The 19,447-nt window shown below is 40.8% G+C and overlaps 1 protein-coding gene across 1 annotated transcript in view; it reads right to left on the bottom strand.

Moving 5' to 3' along the window:
* Positions 1–5,702: 5,702 nt before the first annotated feature.
* Positions 5,703–19,447, bottom strand: part of LOC306711080 (uncharacterized protein) — a 25,715-nt gene continuing 11,970 nt past the window's right edge. The window contains exons 8-36 of the mRNA XM_079179862.1: positions 19,253–19,390; positions 18,717–18,908; positions 18,574–18,636; positions 18,236–18,274; positions 17,628–17,657; positions 17,453–17,518; positions 17,109–17,150; positions 16,941–16,991; positions 16,341–16,388; positions 16,159–16,212; positions 16,028–16,075; positions 15,610–15,900; positions 15,313–15,360; positions 15,192–15,227; positions 15,008–15,040; positions 14,785–14,835; positions 14,571–14,621; positions 14,408–14,455; positions 14,164–14,211; positions 14,018–14,065; positions 13,745–13,792; positions 13,534–13,581; positions 13,386–13,433; positions 13,141–13,263; positions 12,993–13,028; positions 12,498–12,542; positions 12,386–12,412; positions 10,770–10,814; positions 5,703–10,659 (exon numbers count right to left, since the gene is read on the bottom strand). Coding sequence (XP_079035988.1) covers positions 10,505–10,659; positions 10,770–10,814; positions 12,386–12,412; positions 12,498–12,542; positions 12,993–13,028; positions 13,141–13,263; positions 13,386–13,433; positions 13,534–13,581; positions 13,745–13,792; positions 14,018–14,065; positions 14,164–14,211; positions 14,408–14,455; positions 14,571–14,621; positions 14,785–14,835; positions 15,008–15,040; positions 15,192–15,227; positions 15,313–15,360; positions 15,610–15,900; positions 16,028–16,075; positions 16,159–16,212; positions 16,341–16,388; positions 16,941–16,991; positions 17,109–17,150; positions 17,453–17,518; positions 17,628–17,657; positions 18,236–18,274; positions 18,574–18,636; positions 18,717–18,908; positions 19,253–19,390 — 2,000 coding nt within the window. The 3' untranslated portion in view covers positions 5,703–10,504. The remainder of the gene's footprint in view (positions 10,660–10,769; positions 10,815–12,385; positions 12,413–12,497; positions 12,543–12,992; positions 13,029–13,140; positions 13,264–13,385; positions 13,434–13,533; positions 13,582–13,744; positions 13,793–14,017; positions 14,066–14,163; positions 14,212–14,407; positions 14,456–14,570; positions 14,622–14,784; positions 14,836–15,007; positions 15,041–15,191; positions 15,228–15,312; positions 15,361–15,609; positions 15,901–16,027; positions 16,076–16,158; positions 16,213–16,340; positions 16,389–16,940; positions 16,992–17,108; positions 17,151–17,452; positions 17,519–17,627; positions 17,658–18,235; positions 18,275–18,573; positions 18,637–18,716; positions 18,909–19,252; positions 19,391–19,447) is intronic.

Raw genomic sequence — 19,447 nt, 5'->3', positions numbered from 1 at the left:
TGGTGTTTTATAATGCAGCTAACATGTATTTTAACCAGTATTAGTATTCGTTATAATCTCACCTCAAGGTCTACTTATTTACTTTGGCCTGAGAGCTTTCAACCACACCGATCATGTGATAAGAAAATGACTGCAGTGATACTTGTCTTCAGCATTTGGTTCTACAGCGACATGAGGAAATGCTCTTCGGTAGCAGACTCTTAAAGCCTTGTCTCCTAAAAATTACGTTCCCAACTAAACTGCACCGTCAGTTATGTTTTGAGTGAAACATATTTTCCGGAGTTGTGGTTGGACGGGTCGAACAGACACAGGACTTTCACCCATGAGACCGATGTCCCAGGTTTAACTTTTAACGTTACGTATTTTACTCTAAGTCACATAACAAACGTACTTATTTTAAGCCAAACCGTGATGTTTTGCTCTTTGTTTTGTTTCAATTCACATCGTTGGGTACTTTTTTAAAACATATGTTATTCAAGATTCTGCGCATGACTGTCGGCAGCGGGAAAATATTTTGGCATCGGAAGCATTTTGGTTCCCGCTTGTAGTTCAAGTGTTGACCAATCACATTCAAGCAGACTTTGGTTGACAGTTTAACGGCCCGTGTGGAGAGCAAAATCGTCTTATCGTCTGATGATGATTTAGCTTTTTTTATTGGTTTACAGTTAGCTTGTAAACTGGCTACTCGTGAAACAATCCGGTCGTACACGTCGTCTCTCAACGGCAACTCTGGTCTCGCATCTCAAAGTGCTAATCGGACCGTAAACAATGAGCAGCGCACGGAAGAGGAAGTCTTGGCCCGGACAGATAGTCGATGGGTTCCAGGATTGCTCGAAACGTAAATGAGAGAGCAGTTCAGTTTAATGGAAATGTAGTTTTTATGAGACAGGGTTATGAGACAGGGTCTTAAAGGTGCTCTGTTGAGTTTTTGTCCACTAGTAGAACTATGGAGCGATGAACAGGTCTCTGTTTTGTTTTTTATCAGGCGATGTTTATTCACATTCTCTAGTTTCACAGTATTTCACTAATCTGGCGAAGTTTACGCTCCAACAAAGGCATTAACAAGAAAACTCCACGGGGCGCCTTTAAGTCTCAGATGTCAGAACTTCCTAACAGCACGTGAACACACCACACCTGCAGACTTAAGAGTCTATCTCAGGCCGTATCCAAGTTGGCAGTAAGTGCGCTTAAAGTGATTTGCAGTAAATAGGTTTATGTCAAGTTTTATCTAAAGAAAAGTATTATTTTACATTTTCAAATGACAGTATTTTGTTTAAAATCTTGACTTAGACAAGTTGCTGCTGTGATGTAGATATTTAAAAGGACGCAAACACTATTCCTGTTTGCTCCACTCACCGTTTATTTATTTTTTTGTATGCTATACTGACTACTTCTCCACGGCACCAGCTGAAGGTGTCTTCCAAAAATCGACAATTCGCTTTATGCTGCGCAACAGAAAATGACGACCGCGTGTGAGACAGGCCAGCAGGCAGGGAAACGACGGTTCAGAGCAGCAGAGGAAAAGCCGGTCGGGCTGGCAAGCAGGCAGCCCAGACCGGCTGATCGCAGAAAAGGCCGGCAGGCGGGGAAGTGAGAGGTGGCCGGCTGCAACGAGAGCAGACAGCTGGAATGTTAAACTATCGCACCAGCCGTACATGACATGTCAGCCCCACTCACAACAGCTCCGAGGCTGCGAGGCAGAAGTCGATGGCAGACTGCGGCCTCGGTGGGAGACCCGTCTGCCTCGCATCAGACGGAAATAACAATCTGCCACATGTGAAGGTGATATCCTTATTTAACACCAGCCAGTCTGGGGGAACTGATGTTGAATTCTTAAATCTGAATTCTTAATCGACCCTTCGCTTAAACCCCGCTCCCCTTAGTTGCTACACCTTTCTATTCTCACACAGCAAATGTGCAGTTTATATTAATAATTGAAGCAAGTTTACTTCTCAAAGTTTGTGGTATCTTTAGTTTTTTTTAAGCATCGGACCTCACGCAAGAACATTTTCATGTTCTAAACTCAACCCTCTCTTACTTTTTGTAGTACGAGTGAGCAACGTCAGACAACCGATGATGAACGTGATGAATGTCACGTGTGTGTCAAGTGTGCTCGTAATTAAGAGAAAATTCAAATTGAGAGAATAATTGCTGAATGCAGCAAGTTCTCCTAAATCACTCGAACCAGCCGCTTCAGAATGAATCTGTTCGTACGAGTTGTTCTTGCACGAGGCCCAAATGAGTCGCTTCAATTTCACCGAGAAGAAAACAAAAGTATCATTTCTGGCCGACGATCTTCGATTTTCTGACGACTGATAAGCTGCTAGTTAGCTAGCGTTAGCATTAGCCAGCATTAGCTAGTTAGCCTAATTAAAGCTTGAAAACGACCTCGGACAACTTTTGAACGGTTCCAGCTGATTCGCTTAAAGACCAGAACCCTATGATAGTATGCACATGATGGTTACATACATGACGTTGTGCTAAAAGACTAAGAGAGTCACCATGTAAGAGACGACGTAACATTCAATGACTACTTTAGGTGTTTAGTGCAGGGAGTAGTGTTCCCGTTATGTACCAAGATGAACAGTAAAGTGTGCGTGTAGTTCATCTGGTAAATCAAAACTTGAATCTTTCACTTATCAACCAAGTTGTTTCAGCACCCAGACTCTTTCTTCATATTGAGAATATGTCATTTTGAAATATTTAAAAAACGGCTTATTAATCGCTTTACTGCGTTTTTACTCAGACACTTTGTGGGGGGAAATGTAGAACTGCCAGTTTTGTGCACATCAGAGAGACTGTAATAAACTGTGGGTCGAACGTGGAACCAGAAAATGTTCATCCGAGTGTTTTAGAATGATTTCCGTGCATCGGTAGAGGTATATATTTTTCACAGTTACAACATAGAAACAGAAGAAGAGGAGGACGCAAAAATCACGAGTCAGCTGAGGAAATGTGAAAGAAAACACAGATCAGTACCATAAACACACACACACACACACACACACACAGCCACTGTAGATGCTTCCAGTTGTTAGGATATGAAGTTTACATTAAATATACATCTGCTTGAATATATATTACACACAGGACGTCCTGCAGGTTCACTGGTTATTTTTAGGGTAAAGGTGTTAGAGGTTGGTATCAGAGGCTGCTTCGTTTTGTTCTGTAAAACGTATACTTGTATGTAGAGGAACTTAAACACAGTAAACACAAAGGTAAAGATTTACATTTTATTACAAATATACTTTATCGGGTGATGCTTTGTGCTTTACCACACATTTAAGAGTTTTTAATTGTTTTTTTTTCTCGTCAGTATTTTTATTAAATTGCTCTCTACCTTGTTTATTACACAGGTATATGTGGTATGACTTGTAAACAGAATTATGACGCTAGAATATGTTTTTGTTTTGAAGAAATTCCGCATTTCGAATGTTCTTTCAGTGTTGTTATGTCTTTTCCTGCTGACCTCGGAGCAAAGTGTTGCAGAATGCATTTCACAAACCTGTTGTAACACTCGAGTCGTGACGTTTTCACGGCTTTCACATTTTTCAAACGCCAACCAGGAAGCCGCCATGGAGGTCCTCAGTGATTTTTCTAAAGTACTTTAATTCAACTTTCTCAACAAAATGAATCATTTCTGTGCTGGTTTTGACTGGAAACACCAATAATTAAGGTGTCAGCTTATAACGAGCTAATACGGTGTTTATTCAGCTGAAGAACATTGTCTTCTTGTAAACATTCATTTGTCACACCAGCTTACATGAAACAAAATGTGGAGCCCACGTACTGTTATTCTCCCGTGCAAAATAGGATCTCACAATGACGCAGATGAGAGAAACATAAAGGCGGCGTGAAGCTGAGATTTGCAGCATGATGTCGGATGCCATACTTGGGAGCCATGCATGAGCGCCCAAGAGCCCTGAAGGACAAATTGAACTGCCGTTTTGCAGGCGACAAACGTTTGTGAAAGATGATGCTGTCACCTTTCGCAGTTCACCTTAAGCAGATTAGCTTTTCTGAAACGGGCCCCGCTCAGCTGTTTGGAGCCAGAAAAATCCATATTCCTTATGAATCAAGCAAGGTCACGAGTTCAATGCTGATGAAGCCCATTGCAGCCGAGGAAAGCTCTCTCTCTACACTCACAGTGTACCGGAGGTGTGGTGTCTGGCGTCCGTGGCTATACAGCCAGAAACACTTTCTGGCTGCTTTATTAAAGCCTGAAGCTTTCGCAGCTTCTCCAGTTTTGTCCTGGAGCTCAAAACATCACTTCCTGTTGGAGATAAATCACTTTGCATGGGAGAAAAACAGGGAGAAGACTTTACATTGCTTCTCCGACCTGTGATTTTTGTTTTTGGATGTGCATGCTCCTAAAATTCAACACAAAATATTGATTTTCTTTTTATGATCACACACAACTTAAAACAACTACAGTAAATCTCCAGTAGACCTCCATGATGGTGGCAAATGTGGTCAGCAGACAGACTGGGACGGCGTTCTTCAGCTGTGTAATCCCAGTTTGGAAGATGCACAATGAAAAGGCAAATCATGACTGGTTGGCAGATTGTAGAAGAGAAGACATTTCTGTCATTCATAGGAACTGGAAACATGTTCGGAGACTCATTCACCTGTGATTGTTTGCATCCTTTTGGTTAATTTTTGACACTAAATGTCTTTTCTTTTCTTTTTTTTCAAAAGGGAAACGTTGACTTCCATGAGCAGTTTCAGTTAGTCAGCCCTGAACTCCACTGAGTCACGTAGCTGTTGTTTTGCTATATAAGTGAAACTGGTACCAACGACAGACAGTACATGCACCGTGTAGATCAGTTAAGTCTTTAAATGTTCACATGAAGAGTTTTGTTCCAAAGTGAGGTGACAAAAAAAAAGGTCTGACTTGGGAAAAATGTATTTACAACAATGCAACATTATGGAATCAAACTCAAACGCTTTGTCGATGTCTTTATAATTCTGTATTTTCTTGGACTAATGAGATGAATTCTCTCACTGACTTTGACTAATGTTTTATTTATTTCTGCCAAAGCCACCTCTTCCATTAAAAACCCAAATGTATTGCTTCGTATCATGTGCTTTGAGGATTTGGACACTGAATTACTTTTTTAAATTATTATTAATATATATATAATTTGCTTGAAATGAATGCATACCTTTTGAGTTGGTGATATTTAATCCATATTCCATATCACTGTTCTTTGATTGTATCATTAGGAGCTGTAGAGGAGACCAAACTACAAACTGAATTGTGAAGTTATTATGGAAAGCCGGTATATATTATAGGAGCAACAAAAACTGTTCAGTTAGCCGGTGTGAAATGTATAAATGTCCTCAAAGACAATTTTCTGAAATGCATCATGTAAAACGAGCAAAAATAAATATGGACACACGTAGATTTTCTCACATTTCCCTCTTTTTGTGTCTCACCACTTGACTTATTGCCGTCCTTTAACGATGATGCAGCGGTTTGATGTTGAGACGTAACGAAGTGCAGCTGCAGAGAATCAGTGATCAAGACTACGACCTGTTTCCTGAACGAAGAGGAAATTAGATTAAAACATTGACAGTAACTGTTGATGAATGTCTATGAAAAGATGTATTCCAGGCAGCAATTAATTGCCCTTCCGAACATATTTCACCTTTAATTCTAGCTTGTAAGGAATCCAAAGAAAGACACGGGAATGGCCTCGCACGTTTCTGCAAATATTTATTGAAATTCGGACTCACAAAATGCATTCTGGTGATTCTACATATTACCACGGCAGACGTCCTCAGTAGAGTCCCTTAAGTGCTGTTTGAACATGTTGATACGCTTTATCATACGTGCAACAGGTACTTCATACCGTCTCCTTATGAAAAACTGTTCAAATTATCGCCCACATTACAGTCTGATGATATTTAACACAAAAAAAAAACATTTTTTAATAAAGCAAACCAGTGTATGACTTCCTTTTTGTCTCTTTAGAGCTAATGAGGTGAACCGTCTCCGGAGCGCAACAGATAAAATGAACTATTATCTACATTCTCCGTACAGCATCTGACTAACTGTTGTGTGAATCACATATTTAAACATGTGTCGCTGTGCTTCCTGTAAATTACACCATCACTCAAATTACATCAGAAACATTCACAAAATAAGTGATCTCTCTAAAAGAACCAAACAACCTCAAAACATATTTGTTCATCAGATAAAATTCTCTTCTCACTAGCAATTAATCTGCTCTTATTGCAACACAATCATCATATTTTATATTTTCAGTTCAATAAATGTCTGTTCAGTCAGTATCTATCGATCTAACACAATGGTGAGTGAGCCTATAACCAAAAAGTATTGCAACATGTATGCGTTTGCAGTGTTACGTCTGTGGTGACGTTCCCGGAAAATAAATATGTATCACAGGCTTTCTCCATTTTAACCACACAAAAGATGAACCTATGCACATAATTCAAAAAAAATAGCATGTTAGTACGTCAATTTGGACGCAGCCAAAGACTCCAGACTGTTAAAACGATTACTTTTGTTTTCACTCACACTTCTAAATCAACCATCTTAAGGATTGACACTTTAAACCTTGAAACTAATGATTTCATTCACAAAAACAAGCCCGATGGCATTCATTTACACCTTTTAAAATCTTCACAAAGTCCATTCAATATTAGTTTTAAAACATTTACTCCTGGAACTGCAGCTGCTGCAGCAGGTTCCTCGTTTCCCTCCAGGGTTCAGAAACCTGGTTTTAAATCCCCTAAATCCTCCTCAGAGGAAGGTAGAAAACCAGCAAATCACTGCGATGTAAACAAGAGTCACATACGGTGCGATACAAAGCACACGTGTAGCTGGTTTCCCTCTTTACAGCTGCTTGCTGGTGGACACGTGAGATAGTGAGTTAATGAAGCAAACACAACGAGTTTGTTTGAGTTGTGTCACTCCACACAGCTCGTTGGTCTGACATTAACTTAACCTCATGTGTTCTATCAGCCTGGTCTCCTAAAAAAGTCACGTTCCCGTACAACAAAACTGCATCGTCAGCAACGTTTCGAGGAAACGTTGTATTCAAATTACATTTGTATTCGACGTATCACAAATACGTTTAGTCAAAGTCTTGGTAAGTTCGCGTTAGGGAGGAGGTCAGGGTGGATGGATGAGTCAAACATGCTCATTTTAAAGTAAACTTGTTCACGCAAATGTTTATGAATGCTATGACATTTGTTGTATACAGTTCAGTGAGATTACATTAGCTTATATTAGATTTAACGACACAATGACAGCACACAGCTGCAGCTGTTTGGTGTAATTACTCTCTAACATTACTAATATCAAGCAGCTGCCGAGCAGCTGATGTTTCAGGGCCTCCAGACAGCAGAGCAGCCACCTACTGCTGCATGGAATAGGATTCATTTATCATTAGAATAATTCATAACACCTGAAGTAGACACCAACGCCAGGTGCGTTTTTTTAAACAGAACACACATGCTGCAGGTTTCTTCTGTCAGATCTCATGAAACATGAGGACTCTTCACACTAACCTTTCTCTCAGGCCCGCTGACCTAAACCCTGCAGGGCCGGCAGAAAGCGGCCCCCAGGCCTATCTTAACTTTATTCACACTTGGACTCATTAACTCCGAGTTTAGATCAAGCCTCAGGTTAAAATGTTCACACTCCAAAATCATTTCGCCAACAGCCAATTGAGATTGCTTTGGTTCTAACACACCAGTGATTTTAAAAGGTGCATTCAGAGTGAACACAAAGCGTGTTTTCTCGCTTTCTTGTGTGACCACAAATATCCCAAAGACAAACTCCTCGGGGGGGCTAGCCGTTGCTGTTAGCATGGTAGCGACGTTAGCATAACAGGAGCTCCAGTTCTCTGTTATTGAGTCATGCAGCTGCAGGACGAGTGCAAATTTCTCGCTGGAGCGGAAGCATTTTCAGATGTTTGCGCTGCACAGGTTGAACTGTTTCCTTTGACTTTGCATGCATTTGCATCGCCTCTGAAATGAGCATTGGGTTCCGTCTGAACACACCGTAAGACTTTCTGGGGGGATGACCCTGAAAAAGTGGCGTATAGAACTGCAATGCAATGAAGACTAGTAATCTGTGGGCTCAAGATACAGCCCCACATTATTGCCACACCTCTCACATCAGTCTACAGTTAAACAACTGCTCTGAGTCCGTCCACAAGCTGTTCAGCTGCAGGAAAACCACTGCAACAGTACGAGTGCCTTACACTGCAAAACATGGAGGAATTAAGGTTACATCTTAACTGTTCTAAGTGTGAATAAACTGAACACCACAGTGCGCCTTATCCCAGGATTAAGCCTACAGAGTGAAACACCCTTTTGGTTCTTTGTAGTCAAGTTCGGTAAGACAAAAAAAGCTAATTTCCGACAATGCTCAGCAACAGGTTTCGCAGCGGCAACAAAGCAGCGTCGTTGCTCAGGTGCAAAACCAGAGCGAGTGAGGTAACTGAAAATATGACACAGTATCCGGCTTTGTAAGTAAGCCGGTGATTAACATTTATCCACTGTAGCAGACATCACAGCGTCTCTTTAGTTGGTCACGTGGTGAAGTTGACCCGTGCAGACTCCCCGTCTCTCAACATGTTAAATAACCGGAGGGCCACAGAGGGCCGCAGGGTGAGCCCTAAAAACAGGAAATGAGTCAGCGCTCCCTCGACTCAAAGCCGATGTGTTTTTTTTTATTGGGTTTTTGCTTAGAAGCCTGAAATAAGTTGTTTTGGTTAAAACAAGCTGAAGAGATTTTAACGTTTTGTTCTATGATAATGTCCCAATTTACACGTCTTAAAAAAGACAGTTGCTAACAAGCGTCTGAATGAGACGACTAGACGTCCTCACTAGAACACTAGTCCTCCTTTAGCGTAGCTTGGTGGAGACGTGAAGTCATGTGACCGTGGTGGAGCTCCTCTACAGCCTAATGTTGGCGTTTTTACTTCTGATGATTTTACTTGCGCTCCAGAAAATCTTAAAGGTGCTGTTCATTTGTGAAGATCTTAAAGAACAGAACATGTAAGTATCATAAACGTTTGTTTGACACAGAGATTCATTTCTGCAATAAAAAAAATCTCATTGGCTTTTTGTGGAGGGAACGAGCGCGATGCTAACTTCCTGTTGGACTACAAGAATACGTCGTCCCTGCAGCTCTCTATTTATGTCTTACTAAGACACCTCAACAGTTTGAGATCCTATCTGATCAAACATGCAGAAATATGACGCCATTGATTCAACAAACCGCACTTCATTTAGACAAACAAAGAGGATTTTTCATCCACAATTTGCAGGTCAAGATTTGCATGGGGAAAAAAAAATTAAACGCCAAACCATACAAAATAAAACATCAGCATTCAAATCATAAATTAGTGGTATTTGATGAGGGGACCATATACTGCATGTAAACTTTAACTTAAGCCGTTAGTTCCGCCTCTTTAAAGTCAAATTGACATTTAAATTAGCAACTTATTAACGAGTCAGTGTCTGGAAATGAAAACCAAAGTGTTCATTTAAATAAAGTGTGTCTTACAAACCAGCAGTTTCATACTCTGGGATGAGCTCACCTTCCTCTTCACTGCTGCCTGATATTAAGTCTTGTAGAAGAAGAAAATTCCTCATCATCATGCATCCCTCAACAACGTTTGGCATGTTGATGAGACTCACCGTCGGAGACGGGGAGGCTGCTCGGATCAAAATGTGGGAGCTCCTGGGATTTGACCCTCCAAAACATTTGCATGCTAATCTGTTGCAGACGCAGCGAAACACACCTTGTTACGGTACGCAGGAAATACAAGAGGAGGGAAGCCGGTGATCGTATAGCTCTTATTGTGAAATATGCAGGAAGCCCCTTCAAGTAATATTTAATCCCATTCAAATAAAAACACAAAACTATTCTGTTTCTCTAATTTCTTTAAAGTTTCCTGATCTATTTTCCGTTAACATCTGATGCAAAACACTATCTCAGTTTGTAATTTATTATTAGGTTCGTTCGTGCGTTATCAGTTCTGTATTTATTACTACTATGCGTTTCTCGCTGTGCATAATTGAAATGCCTTTAAGTATAAAAACAAATATAGGGTATCATAGAACGCTTACGTTATACCCGACTGCAGAAGTAAAAGGTGTGTGCGTTTATTTACGCCTAAAGTACAAATACAAGCAGTATGTACAATATACTTTATGAGTTACCACATAAATGCTTCCTTGTTTGGATTTTGGCGATATTATATTTGATCTAAGCGAGGCGCGGCAGTGAAGCGTCAGCTGACAGGAAGATTGGGAATTATCAGCAGGAACCCCAGGAGCTCAACCACACGGAGAGGAAATAAATACATAAATATTAAAAGAGAAAATAGTTCCGTCCACTCTTATCTGTCTGTGGTTTCTCCTTCACAATTGAAGGACTCCACAGATGTTAATGAAAGCATCTCCTCCTGCTGGACTGGGGAGATGCAGTGCTTTGTCAGGTACGAGGTGAGACTTCAGGTTATTGCCCCGACGCCCTCGCCGCTCTCTGCTGCTGCTCCAGCATGGACCTGATTGCCGGGGTCATCATGGCGGGGGACATGGCCGGGGTGAAAGGTCGCAAGGGGTACTGTGCATTTTTACCAGGGACGTAAATGCACTGGAAGTATCTCTGAGCTGTGAAGACGAGAAGGATGGAAAGGTGATCGGTAACGGCACGTTTGGTGCTTACTGTGACTCCTTTATATCCCGTCGGCTAGTTTATTTAAAATGTCTGCAACTCTTACTTGGTTTCTTCTTTTCCGTCGTGTTGTCATCAATCCGGGTTTCTTCTGTAAGGAATGGGATAAACACACTGTGTTATATATTGTCGGTTTGTGAGTGTGAGTCTGTGTGAGCGAGAGAGAAGACGAAGGATGACGTGCATGTAAACAGAAAAGGTTTCATTCAAACAAGTTGTTCTTTTGAATCCATGAGCTCTTTCCCTCTCCTGTTAAAGTCCAGCTGAAAATAAAAATATAATTGTTCTATAAATCCACATTAGAATTGTGAGTAATAAACATTTAAATGTCATTTTTCGTCCTCTGTTTCGACACTCTTCCATCGGCATAAATGTGTGAGTTTACCAGCTGGAACAGCGATGTCATTACACATTTAAATTTCACGGTGAGGAGAAATGCAATTTCAGTTTGACTTTAACTGTGATTTATGAAGGAAATGTAATTCTTTCAAACACTCTGCATGGGACCTTTTTCTATAAACTTGAGGTAATTTTCTCTAAAAACAAATTAAAATTTGTATCACGCATAAAACAGACAACTTCTCAAAAATGAGACCCAAATCCCCCCAGAAAGCAGCCAATGAAACCTAGAAGTTTTACATTAACCAGAGAAATCAAACCATGTTTGATAAGAAAGAGGAAATACTGTGTCAGACGTTAATATCAGGACAGTGAAGAGTCACTCGGGGCTGTGGGGGGAGTGTTGATTCTCCACTGGATGACTCAATAAGAACAGGACACTAATAACCCAATTTAATGGGTTTTTGCTTCATGGATTTAATCAATCCGACAAAGTATTATTGTTGCTGTATTCATCAAAGGCCATAATCTCCTCCGATGACTCGAGGCGGCTCAAAAAGGCCTCTAATCTCGTCTCAATCGGCTCCTCTCATTCAATTCTAATGACCAACGTTGTTAATGTCATTAAAGCAAATTCGTATTGAGTCAACCAGAGGAAAGATGGAGGAAATCAAGTGAATACCTTAAGCTTTACAGGAAGCTCTCTTTCCGTTCTCTATGAACAACAAGCATAAAGTATAAAACATGTAAATAAATGCTTCTTTAAGTCACCGTCTACAGGTGAAGTACAAACGCTCCTCATTGTTTCTGTTCAACAGATTCATTTATAATTATTCGACCACGAATTCATATTCCTTTATTCCATATTTATTTCTGATATATTTGATCCCTATTTTCCGTACTATTCTTAGCTTCTCTTTTACGACTGCTGCTGTTTGATGATGAATAACTTGAAACTGAAAGTATTAAATATATAAATATATATATAAAGGACTATGTAACAAACGATGTAAATGATGTGCATAATGATACAACACTCCCTCCTGCCCTGCAGTAACACCTTCCCCATCACCTGATCTTCCTCCGCCCACCCGTGCACCTGTTTCCCATTTCCACTCATTCCATGTCAGGATGTGTAGTTTTACGTACTCGCTGGCTGTTGCGCTGCATGCCTGACCCCCTTTTCCAACACGTTTGTTTGGTTCTTTGACTAAAGTAAAAGTGAACTTTTATCTTTAAAACACTGAGTTTTGTGGCAACGCTTTAACCTGACTGGGGTCTAATTAAAAGCATAACGTCTGTGTGAATAACGTTCATACTCACTAGCTGGTGACGGTTGTTTGTCTTCATCTAAAATGTGAGCGAGGAGAGAAAAAGAGAGGAACTGATCAAACATCCACATCACGCATTACATCCACCGGTTGTGAATCCTCACCTTCAGCCTCTTTCACAGATTTCTTTTCAGCCTTCTCAGCTTTGCCTGCGAGAGGAGAGACGGGCCTGATTACATCCTGCCAAAAGAATCTGTGTAATTGTGGCGTGCATTTAATATTCTTGTGGTATAGTTCTCCCCTCGGAGTAATGCCGCTTGGCATGTCCCTAATTGGAACTTTATCATGCAGAAAACAGCCCATTTCATTTCATAATCTGTGACTATATTTCAAAGAAGTGGGATGTGTCCTTAAACGATGTAGAGGTGGCGTTAGTGGTGTTAAGTGACGTTACGGAAGTTACGTGACAAATAGGTCACAGCGGCGTTACTTAAATACGGACTGTATGGGACAGATAAGTCAACTTTTGGCCGATAATAACTACGGAAGTGGCGAAGCTTAAGCACGGAAGTTACGTGACAAATAAATCAACGCTGACTTCTGGTTTCACACGGGACACAAACAGTTGTCTCCTGGGTGAAAGTCCAGGTGTTGCTTACTTTTCTTGTCCGCCAATAATTTTGATCTTGTTTTGGCTGGAATAAAAATGAAAATGCAGGTTTCAGAATCAGAGTCCTGCTCCCCCACAGGCCAGTGAAACCCAAAACCATCATCCGTGTTGGAGAAAGTAACAGTAACCAGTGTTACCTGGCTCAGACGAAGGTCGGGCAGGTTTCTCCTCCTTTGCCTGAGATGTTACGTTATCCCTCCGCACAGCTTCTAGTCTTGTTCTCAGTCTGATCGGCTGCGGGTGCAGTTCTGGATCTGGTTCTGACAAATCAATACCTTGATTTAAATGTACACTTGAAACAAATTCTGGTTCAGCATCTGTATAAGATAATGCAAGCGAGAAATTGCTAAAATGTCATGTTAGTGCACGTTCACAGTCGTACCTCTCTTTGCTGCAGAAGCCTTGACTTTGCTCCTGACGGGTGACGCTTCTGAGAGAAGCAAAAACAATTATTTTCCGATCATCCTTCCTGTCGCCGACAAGAATGATGATTGACTTTAATTAATGCAAATCAAAAAGTGTGTCGTCACCTGTCTTCTCAGAGGCGGATTTCCTCTTCTGCCGCGCAGCTGCCGGCTCTGAAATAATGAGGAAAGAGTTGTGATTAGTGGCCTGAATCATTTGTTTTCTGAGTGAAATATTAGCTGCACCTTCACACGGAGGAGCCGGTGGATTAGTTTTCATATAACTTAAGATTGTTCATACTTTCTGTGACACCCTCGGGCTTTAATGATGTTTTACCTTTCTTATCAGCGGCAGCAGGTTTGCTTTTCTCTTTTACAGCTGCCTCTGTGAAATCAAATGCAACTAACTTAAAGATATCAAATATAAATGAATACAATCCATCTTCACATTACGGCGATAACCTCTGTCAGTAGGGCTGTACCGACACTTTGGAAGCGTTGCCTGTTTATAAATATGACGACAAACTTGTGAGGCTTCATTGAAGAAGCTCAGGGAGCTTCAGTAGAGCTTCATCTCTCAGTCATTACTCATTGCTGTAATGTTCATTACCTCTCTTAGCCACTGCAACAGGCTTGGTTTTCTCTTTTACAGCTGGCTCTGTAATTCACATGATGATGATTATTTCTCAGGATCTTTTTAAGGAACTTATTTGCTCTTGTTTTATTGAGTTTATGTTCCACTAACATGTTCATTACCTTTCTTAGCCACTGCAGCAGGCTTGGTTTTCTGTTTGACAGCTGGCTCTGTGAAAACAAAGATATGAAACACAAAGATATGAAATATAAATTAATATATTCTGAATGTTATGTTCATATTATGATGATAACTTCTCAGTCTTCTTGTAAGCTAATATTGCATATTTGTAAGGAGCTTGTCTTCTCTTGTTTTGTTGAGTTTATGTGAGGTGGAAACTTTATATTCTACTAAAATCTTCATTACCTTTCTTAGCCACTGCAGCAGGTTTGGTTTTCTGTTTGACAGCTGGCTCTGTGAAAACAAATGCAACTGACTTAAAGACATAAAATACAATGTAACAAAATCTTAAAGCCAATTTCACATTGTTTATGTGAAGTATAAACTGTATATTCTACTAAAATGTTACCTTTCTTAGCCACTGCAGCAGGTTTGGTTTTCTCTTTTCTTACTGCTGGCTCTGCAAAAAAAGAAGGAAGTGCAGTGTTTGTAGTATTTTAATTCTGATTACATTGTTGGTCTTAAATGACAAAACAACCAGAACCGTGCTTCTCTTTGTATTGCATTTGTTAAAAATGAAGATTCCTCAAGATAACCACGGTTAAGTTTTAAAGTTGAATCACCTTTCTTTGCAGCAGCAGCAGCTTTGGTTTTCTCACTCGAAGCAGCCGCATCTAGATTTGGAAAATGTTTTGGTTGAATTACGCTCATATTACACCGGAGTGTGTGATCGCGTCTGCATATTTACTGCAGAGCGCAGCTCAAATTGTTGTCTGTATTATTTGTCACAACACTCGAGCCTTTTTTGAAAAGACAGCAAATTACTGCGCCGTAAACATAAATTACCTTTCTTTGTTTTCTCTCTGGCTGCTGCCGGCTCTGAGGGGATAATCGGAGGGGAACGGCCATGCAGAGTTAATTTTCCATACAGCACATTGTGTCATCGTACATCACTTGTTTAATGCTGCAGCTGTATAGTTATTTACTGAGAATCCTCCACACTGAGCGGATCTGGAGACGCACACGGTACCTTTTTCTGAATCAGCAGCCTTGGTTTTCTTTGCAGCTGGAAAATATTACGTATTGATTATTGTTCAACAGCGTTAATTAAGAGAAAAGGAATCACGTGTGTGAGTTTAACAACAAGTTACCTTTCTCTGTGGAGGCGGCCTTCACTTCTTCCTCAACGGTCTCTGGTTCTTTAAGAGAGAAGACTTTGTTGATTTGGATTAAAAACTGTTGTATACCTTGTGCATCCCAGCAGATCAAAGACATTGAAAATATATAGCCCAATTTACATCAAAATGAATAGTTCATGTTTCTACCATCAACATGTTCTGACTCATGTAATCAGGAAACCAAAGGGAATGAAAAAGAGTTTCTGTAGTGCATTAAAGATTTCAAAGAATGAAGTGAGTCTCAGGTCTGATTGAATCGTCTCCTCTCACCCTGGACCGGAGTCTCAGTCAGCTGAGCTTCAGCAGCCGGAGTCTGGATCTCCGGCTGAACGGGAGCCTCTTGCTCCGAGGCTTCTGGCCGGGCCGGTTCACCTTGTGGGACTGGCTGCACTGGCTCCATGTGAGGCTGCATCACCGGCTGCATCGGTGGGTACGGTTGGTACTGCGCATAGAGCGGCTGCATCGGCTGCATCGGCTGCATCGGCTGCATCGGCTGCTGGTAAAGAGGCGGCATTGGTCCGGGGTGGACGGGGTGAGCGGTCAGAACAGGAGCAGAGGGAGCTGAAAAAAAGACCGTATGACGTGTTTTTATTTTCCAGAAGAAAAGACCGGAAACATCGCACAGGTCCATACGAATAAAAGGAAATATTATTTTACTGATATTATTATAGCGTGACAACATGAATACCTGACATGGTCGGAGGAGGGTACGGGTTGTCTGTGACAATGTGATGAACTGGAAGATAAATATTTATATTGAAGCAGGTCGTAGCTTTTAAGATCAGCTGTTTACTTCCCCTGTATGATAACGTTACTCACCGTACCAGCCGGGTGGCGACGGGCAGTAGACCGGTGCCGGTCTGCAAGGGCCAACTGAAACAGACCAAAGACAGTAGATGTGTCCCTCCAGAATAAAACAGGAAAATAAATATATAAATATGTTTTATTTACTTTGTGTTACTTTAAAAACCTTTTTGAATTAATAATGTAATGTATTTGACCTTCTTGTCCAGATTCTGTGACCTCTTCTTGTTTTTTGGTCTCTGTCTCTGTCAAGGAAAACTGTTATTATTATCTCCACCAGGACATTATGTATTCGGTCTTTTGTGTGCGTGCATGCTTGCGTGTGTCTGTACACGGCTAATCTCACATACTACCGGATGTGTGTGTGTGTGTGTAGGTTTGAGGTGCAATAGATCATAGAACTCACGATTCAGAACGTATCACGGTTTTGAGTGACAGATCAGATCGGCACAAAAAAAGGAAGCAAATACAACTTTTAGGGATGCCCCGATCACGTTTATTTATCTTTTTGCTGCCAATACTAATTGCCGGTCATTGATGATCCATATTGGTTAATACAGATCATTTTGTTTTTGTTGTAGCAGCTGGTCTACAAGGCTCCAGACTATTTTTATCCAAAATCGTTTCAACCGCTCTGACATCAGTGTAAACCATGAAACATTATAAATGTTATTCTTATATATTGTTCATCCATAGTGGTTATTTTCATAACAATCTTGATCGATCTTGGAATAAACAGTCGTATGTATGTATGTACGTCCTGGGAGATGGATCCCTTTTTGCAGAGTTGTTCTTACCTGAATCAAGGGTCTTGGGACTCTCTGAGGCTTGTGATTTGCGAGATTGGGCTGAAAAATAAAACAGTAGTCTTGACAAAGTTTATATCTACAGTACAATACTTTGGCTTGCTCTTATCACAGAATGAGTGCCATTGTGACCTAATAGTGGTTAATTCATCCACTCACTTTTTTTGGGAGCCTTGGTCGGAGTCTTTTCCACTCTCTTGGCTTTTTATTGGAATTTAAAAGAGAAAAAATCCCGTTAATTGAAATTGTGACAGAAATAGTGGCTGGAAAGGTGGATGTAATGTTACAATTATTCACATGATCTTCTTGCGGCTTTCTTTGCATGTTTCTTAGAGAACTTAATACTTAAAGGAACATTTTGTCGAATGCCCTTTCTGGCAGAGAGTTATATGAGAAGATTGATACCGCTCTCATTTCTGTACAATAAATATGAAGTTAGCTTAGCTTAGCATAAAGACTGGAAACACATCAGAGCATTTTATACCCGTAGTAAGTGAGAGTACCTCTGAAAGGAGGAGGAAGTCTCCTGATCCTCCTGATTGGCTCCAGGACTGAAATTCTGGGCAGAGCTGTATGCAACAACATGCACATGTTTAATTCATCACATCACAGTAAGAAGCAGGATTGCACTTAGCTTTCGAGACAAAGGTGGTGTAAAGATGATGTGCTCAGCGTTACCTTTCCTTGTGGTCTTCACGGCTTCACGATCTTAAAAATAAAGAAAAATAGAATTACAAACGGATACTTAAAAAATTAAAGGATCTTTATACTTGTATGCTAATGCTCCATCACAGTTATCATTAGCTTTGACTGTAGGTTTACGGTAAATTAATGGCGAGTAGTTGCATTGCATTCACAGCAAGTTACTGTGAAATGTTACAGTTCATTATAGTAAAATGACATGTATATAATGTGACTTCACAGTCAGTTATGGCATCAAAATACTCTGATAAAGCAGTATGATGCTGTAGTATTACAGCATTGAACTGTGATTTTACAGAAAAACTAACCCTCAGATTATTAAAGCAGTATACTGTAGAATGACGTAATCAAACAATGCCTCACACAGTTCAAACTCAAATTCCCTCTCACATTCATGTGAATACAGCATTGTGAAATATCACAGTTAAAGCCTGTGAAGTGATAAAAGTGAAAGTAAATGTGAAATATTACAGGTAAATCTTGTAAAACTATCAGTCCAACGTGCTTCATTAGTTCATATTTAGTTTGAATTTAGAGATGTGGGTTGCTCAAAAATCAATAAGAATCCCTTCAGTCATAAATACCTTTTCTCTTTCTCAGAGCTGAAACTCTCCTCGGAGCTTCTGAAAACACAAACACAAGATCACCGACTTAAAGCTGCAGACTGCAGCGATGTGCTTCTGCAACAGGCAGACCATTAAACGTAACCAGTTAATTATGTGTTTGTATTACAAGAGATGTTGTGTTTAAATATGTAAATGAGACATTATCTAATGGTAACTTTTGGTGAATTTAGGAGAAATTTACAGATGCAAAAGTAGGAAAACAAACACCTGAAAGTGTGTTTTGTATCTCTGAATTGCATGAAAAACAATGTTGTTGCCTGAAAAACAGAGATGTACATTACAGGAGTGTCTCCAACCTTTTTTGTCCTCAGTCTTGCTGGCGGACTCTTTGGCCTTTGCAGAGTTCATGCAGGGACACACTGAAACCACAACGCACACAGGTGAGGTGACAGCGGAGGTAAATGTGATGCAAAAGCTCCGGTCGTCTCGGCTCTCTGACCTGCCGGTTCCGTCTTTGGCGCTTCTTCCTCCGGTTCAGGCAGGGGTTTGATCACGTCCACCGTGGCCTTCTCCTCGCCGTCGTCGTCTTCATCCTCCTCCTCTTCGTCTTCAGGCTCGTCCACAGCTTTCTTTAGTTCGGCTGTCGGCTCCTCGTCGTCGTCCTCGTCATGAGCGGCAGGGTGACTGGTGACTGAGGGCGAAGGCAGCAGCAGTGGTTTAGTTTTCATCTGTGAGGTGACTGATTACACTCGTGTGTCATCGTTAAAGACATATGAAGGGGCAGCAGTCAACGGGAGATCAGAGAAGAACATGAAACAACCATTACTCCTGGTACTGGACAAGCAGCTGCAGTTGATAAAAGACAACATGTGTAAAGTGCAAAAAAATGTTTCCAACACTGAGGTGTTGGATGAAACAAAAAAAAACAGAATGAAAAATGATGTCACAGCATTTTGTGACCGGAAACTCAGGTAATAAGGAGATAAGTGTGCCCATGTTAGACATAGCAGGTAATAATGGATGTGTGATTCTCACCAGTTGTTTCTGCTTCAGCCTCCTCAGTCTCCTCTTCATCCGCAGCCTGTTTTTTGACGTCCTCATCTTCATCCTCATCCTGGTCTGCCTCAGTCTTTGCTGCCTCCTCCTGGACACTGAACGCTGCTGCAGTGGCAGCTACACATACACAGCGTTACATCATTAACTACAAAGCCAGTGAACTCAGATGACTTG

The sequence above is a fragment of the Pholis gunnellus genome (assembly GCF_910591455.1).
Source record: "Pholis gunnellus genome assembly, chromosome: 19".
Taxonomy (NCBI): domain Eukaryota; kingdom Metazoa; phylum Chordata; class Actinopteri; order Perciformes; family Pholidae; genus Pholis; species Pholis gunnellus.
Note: the sequence above shows the minus strand (reverse complement) of the source record. Positions and strands in the feature narration are given on the sequence as shown.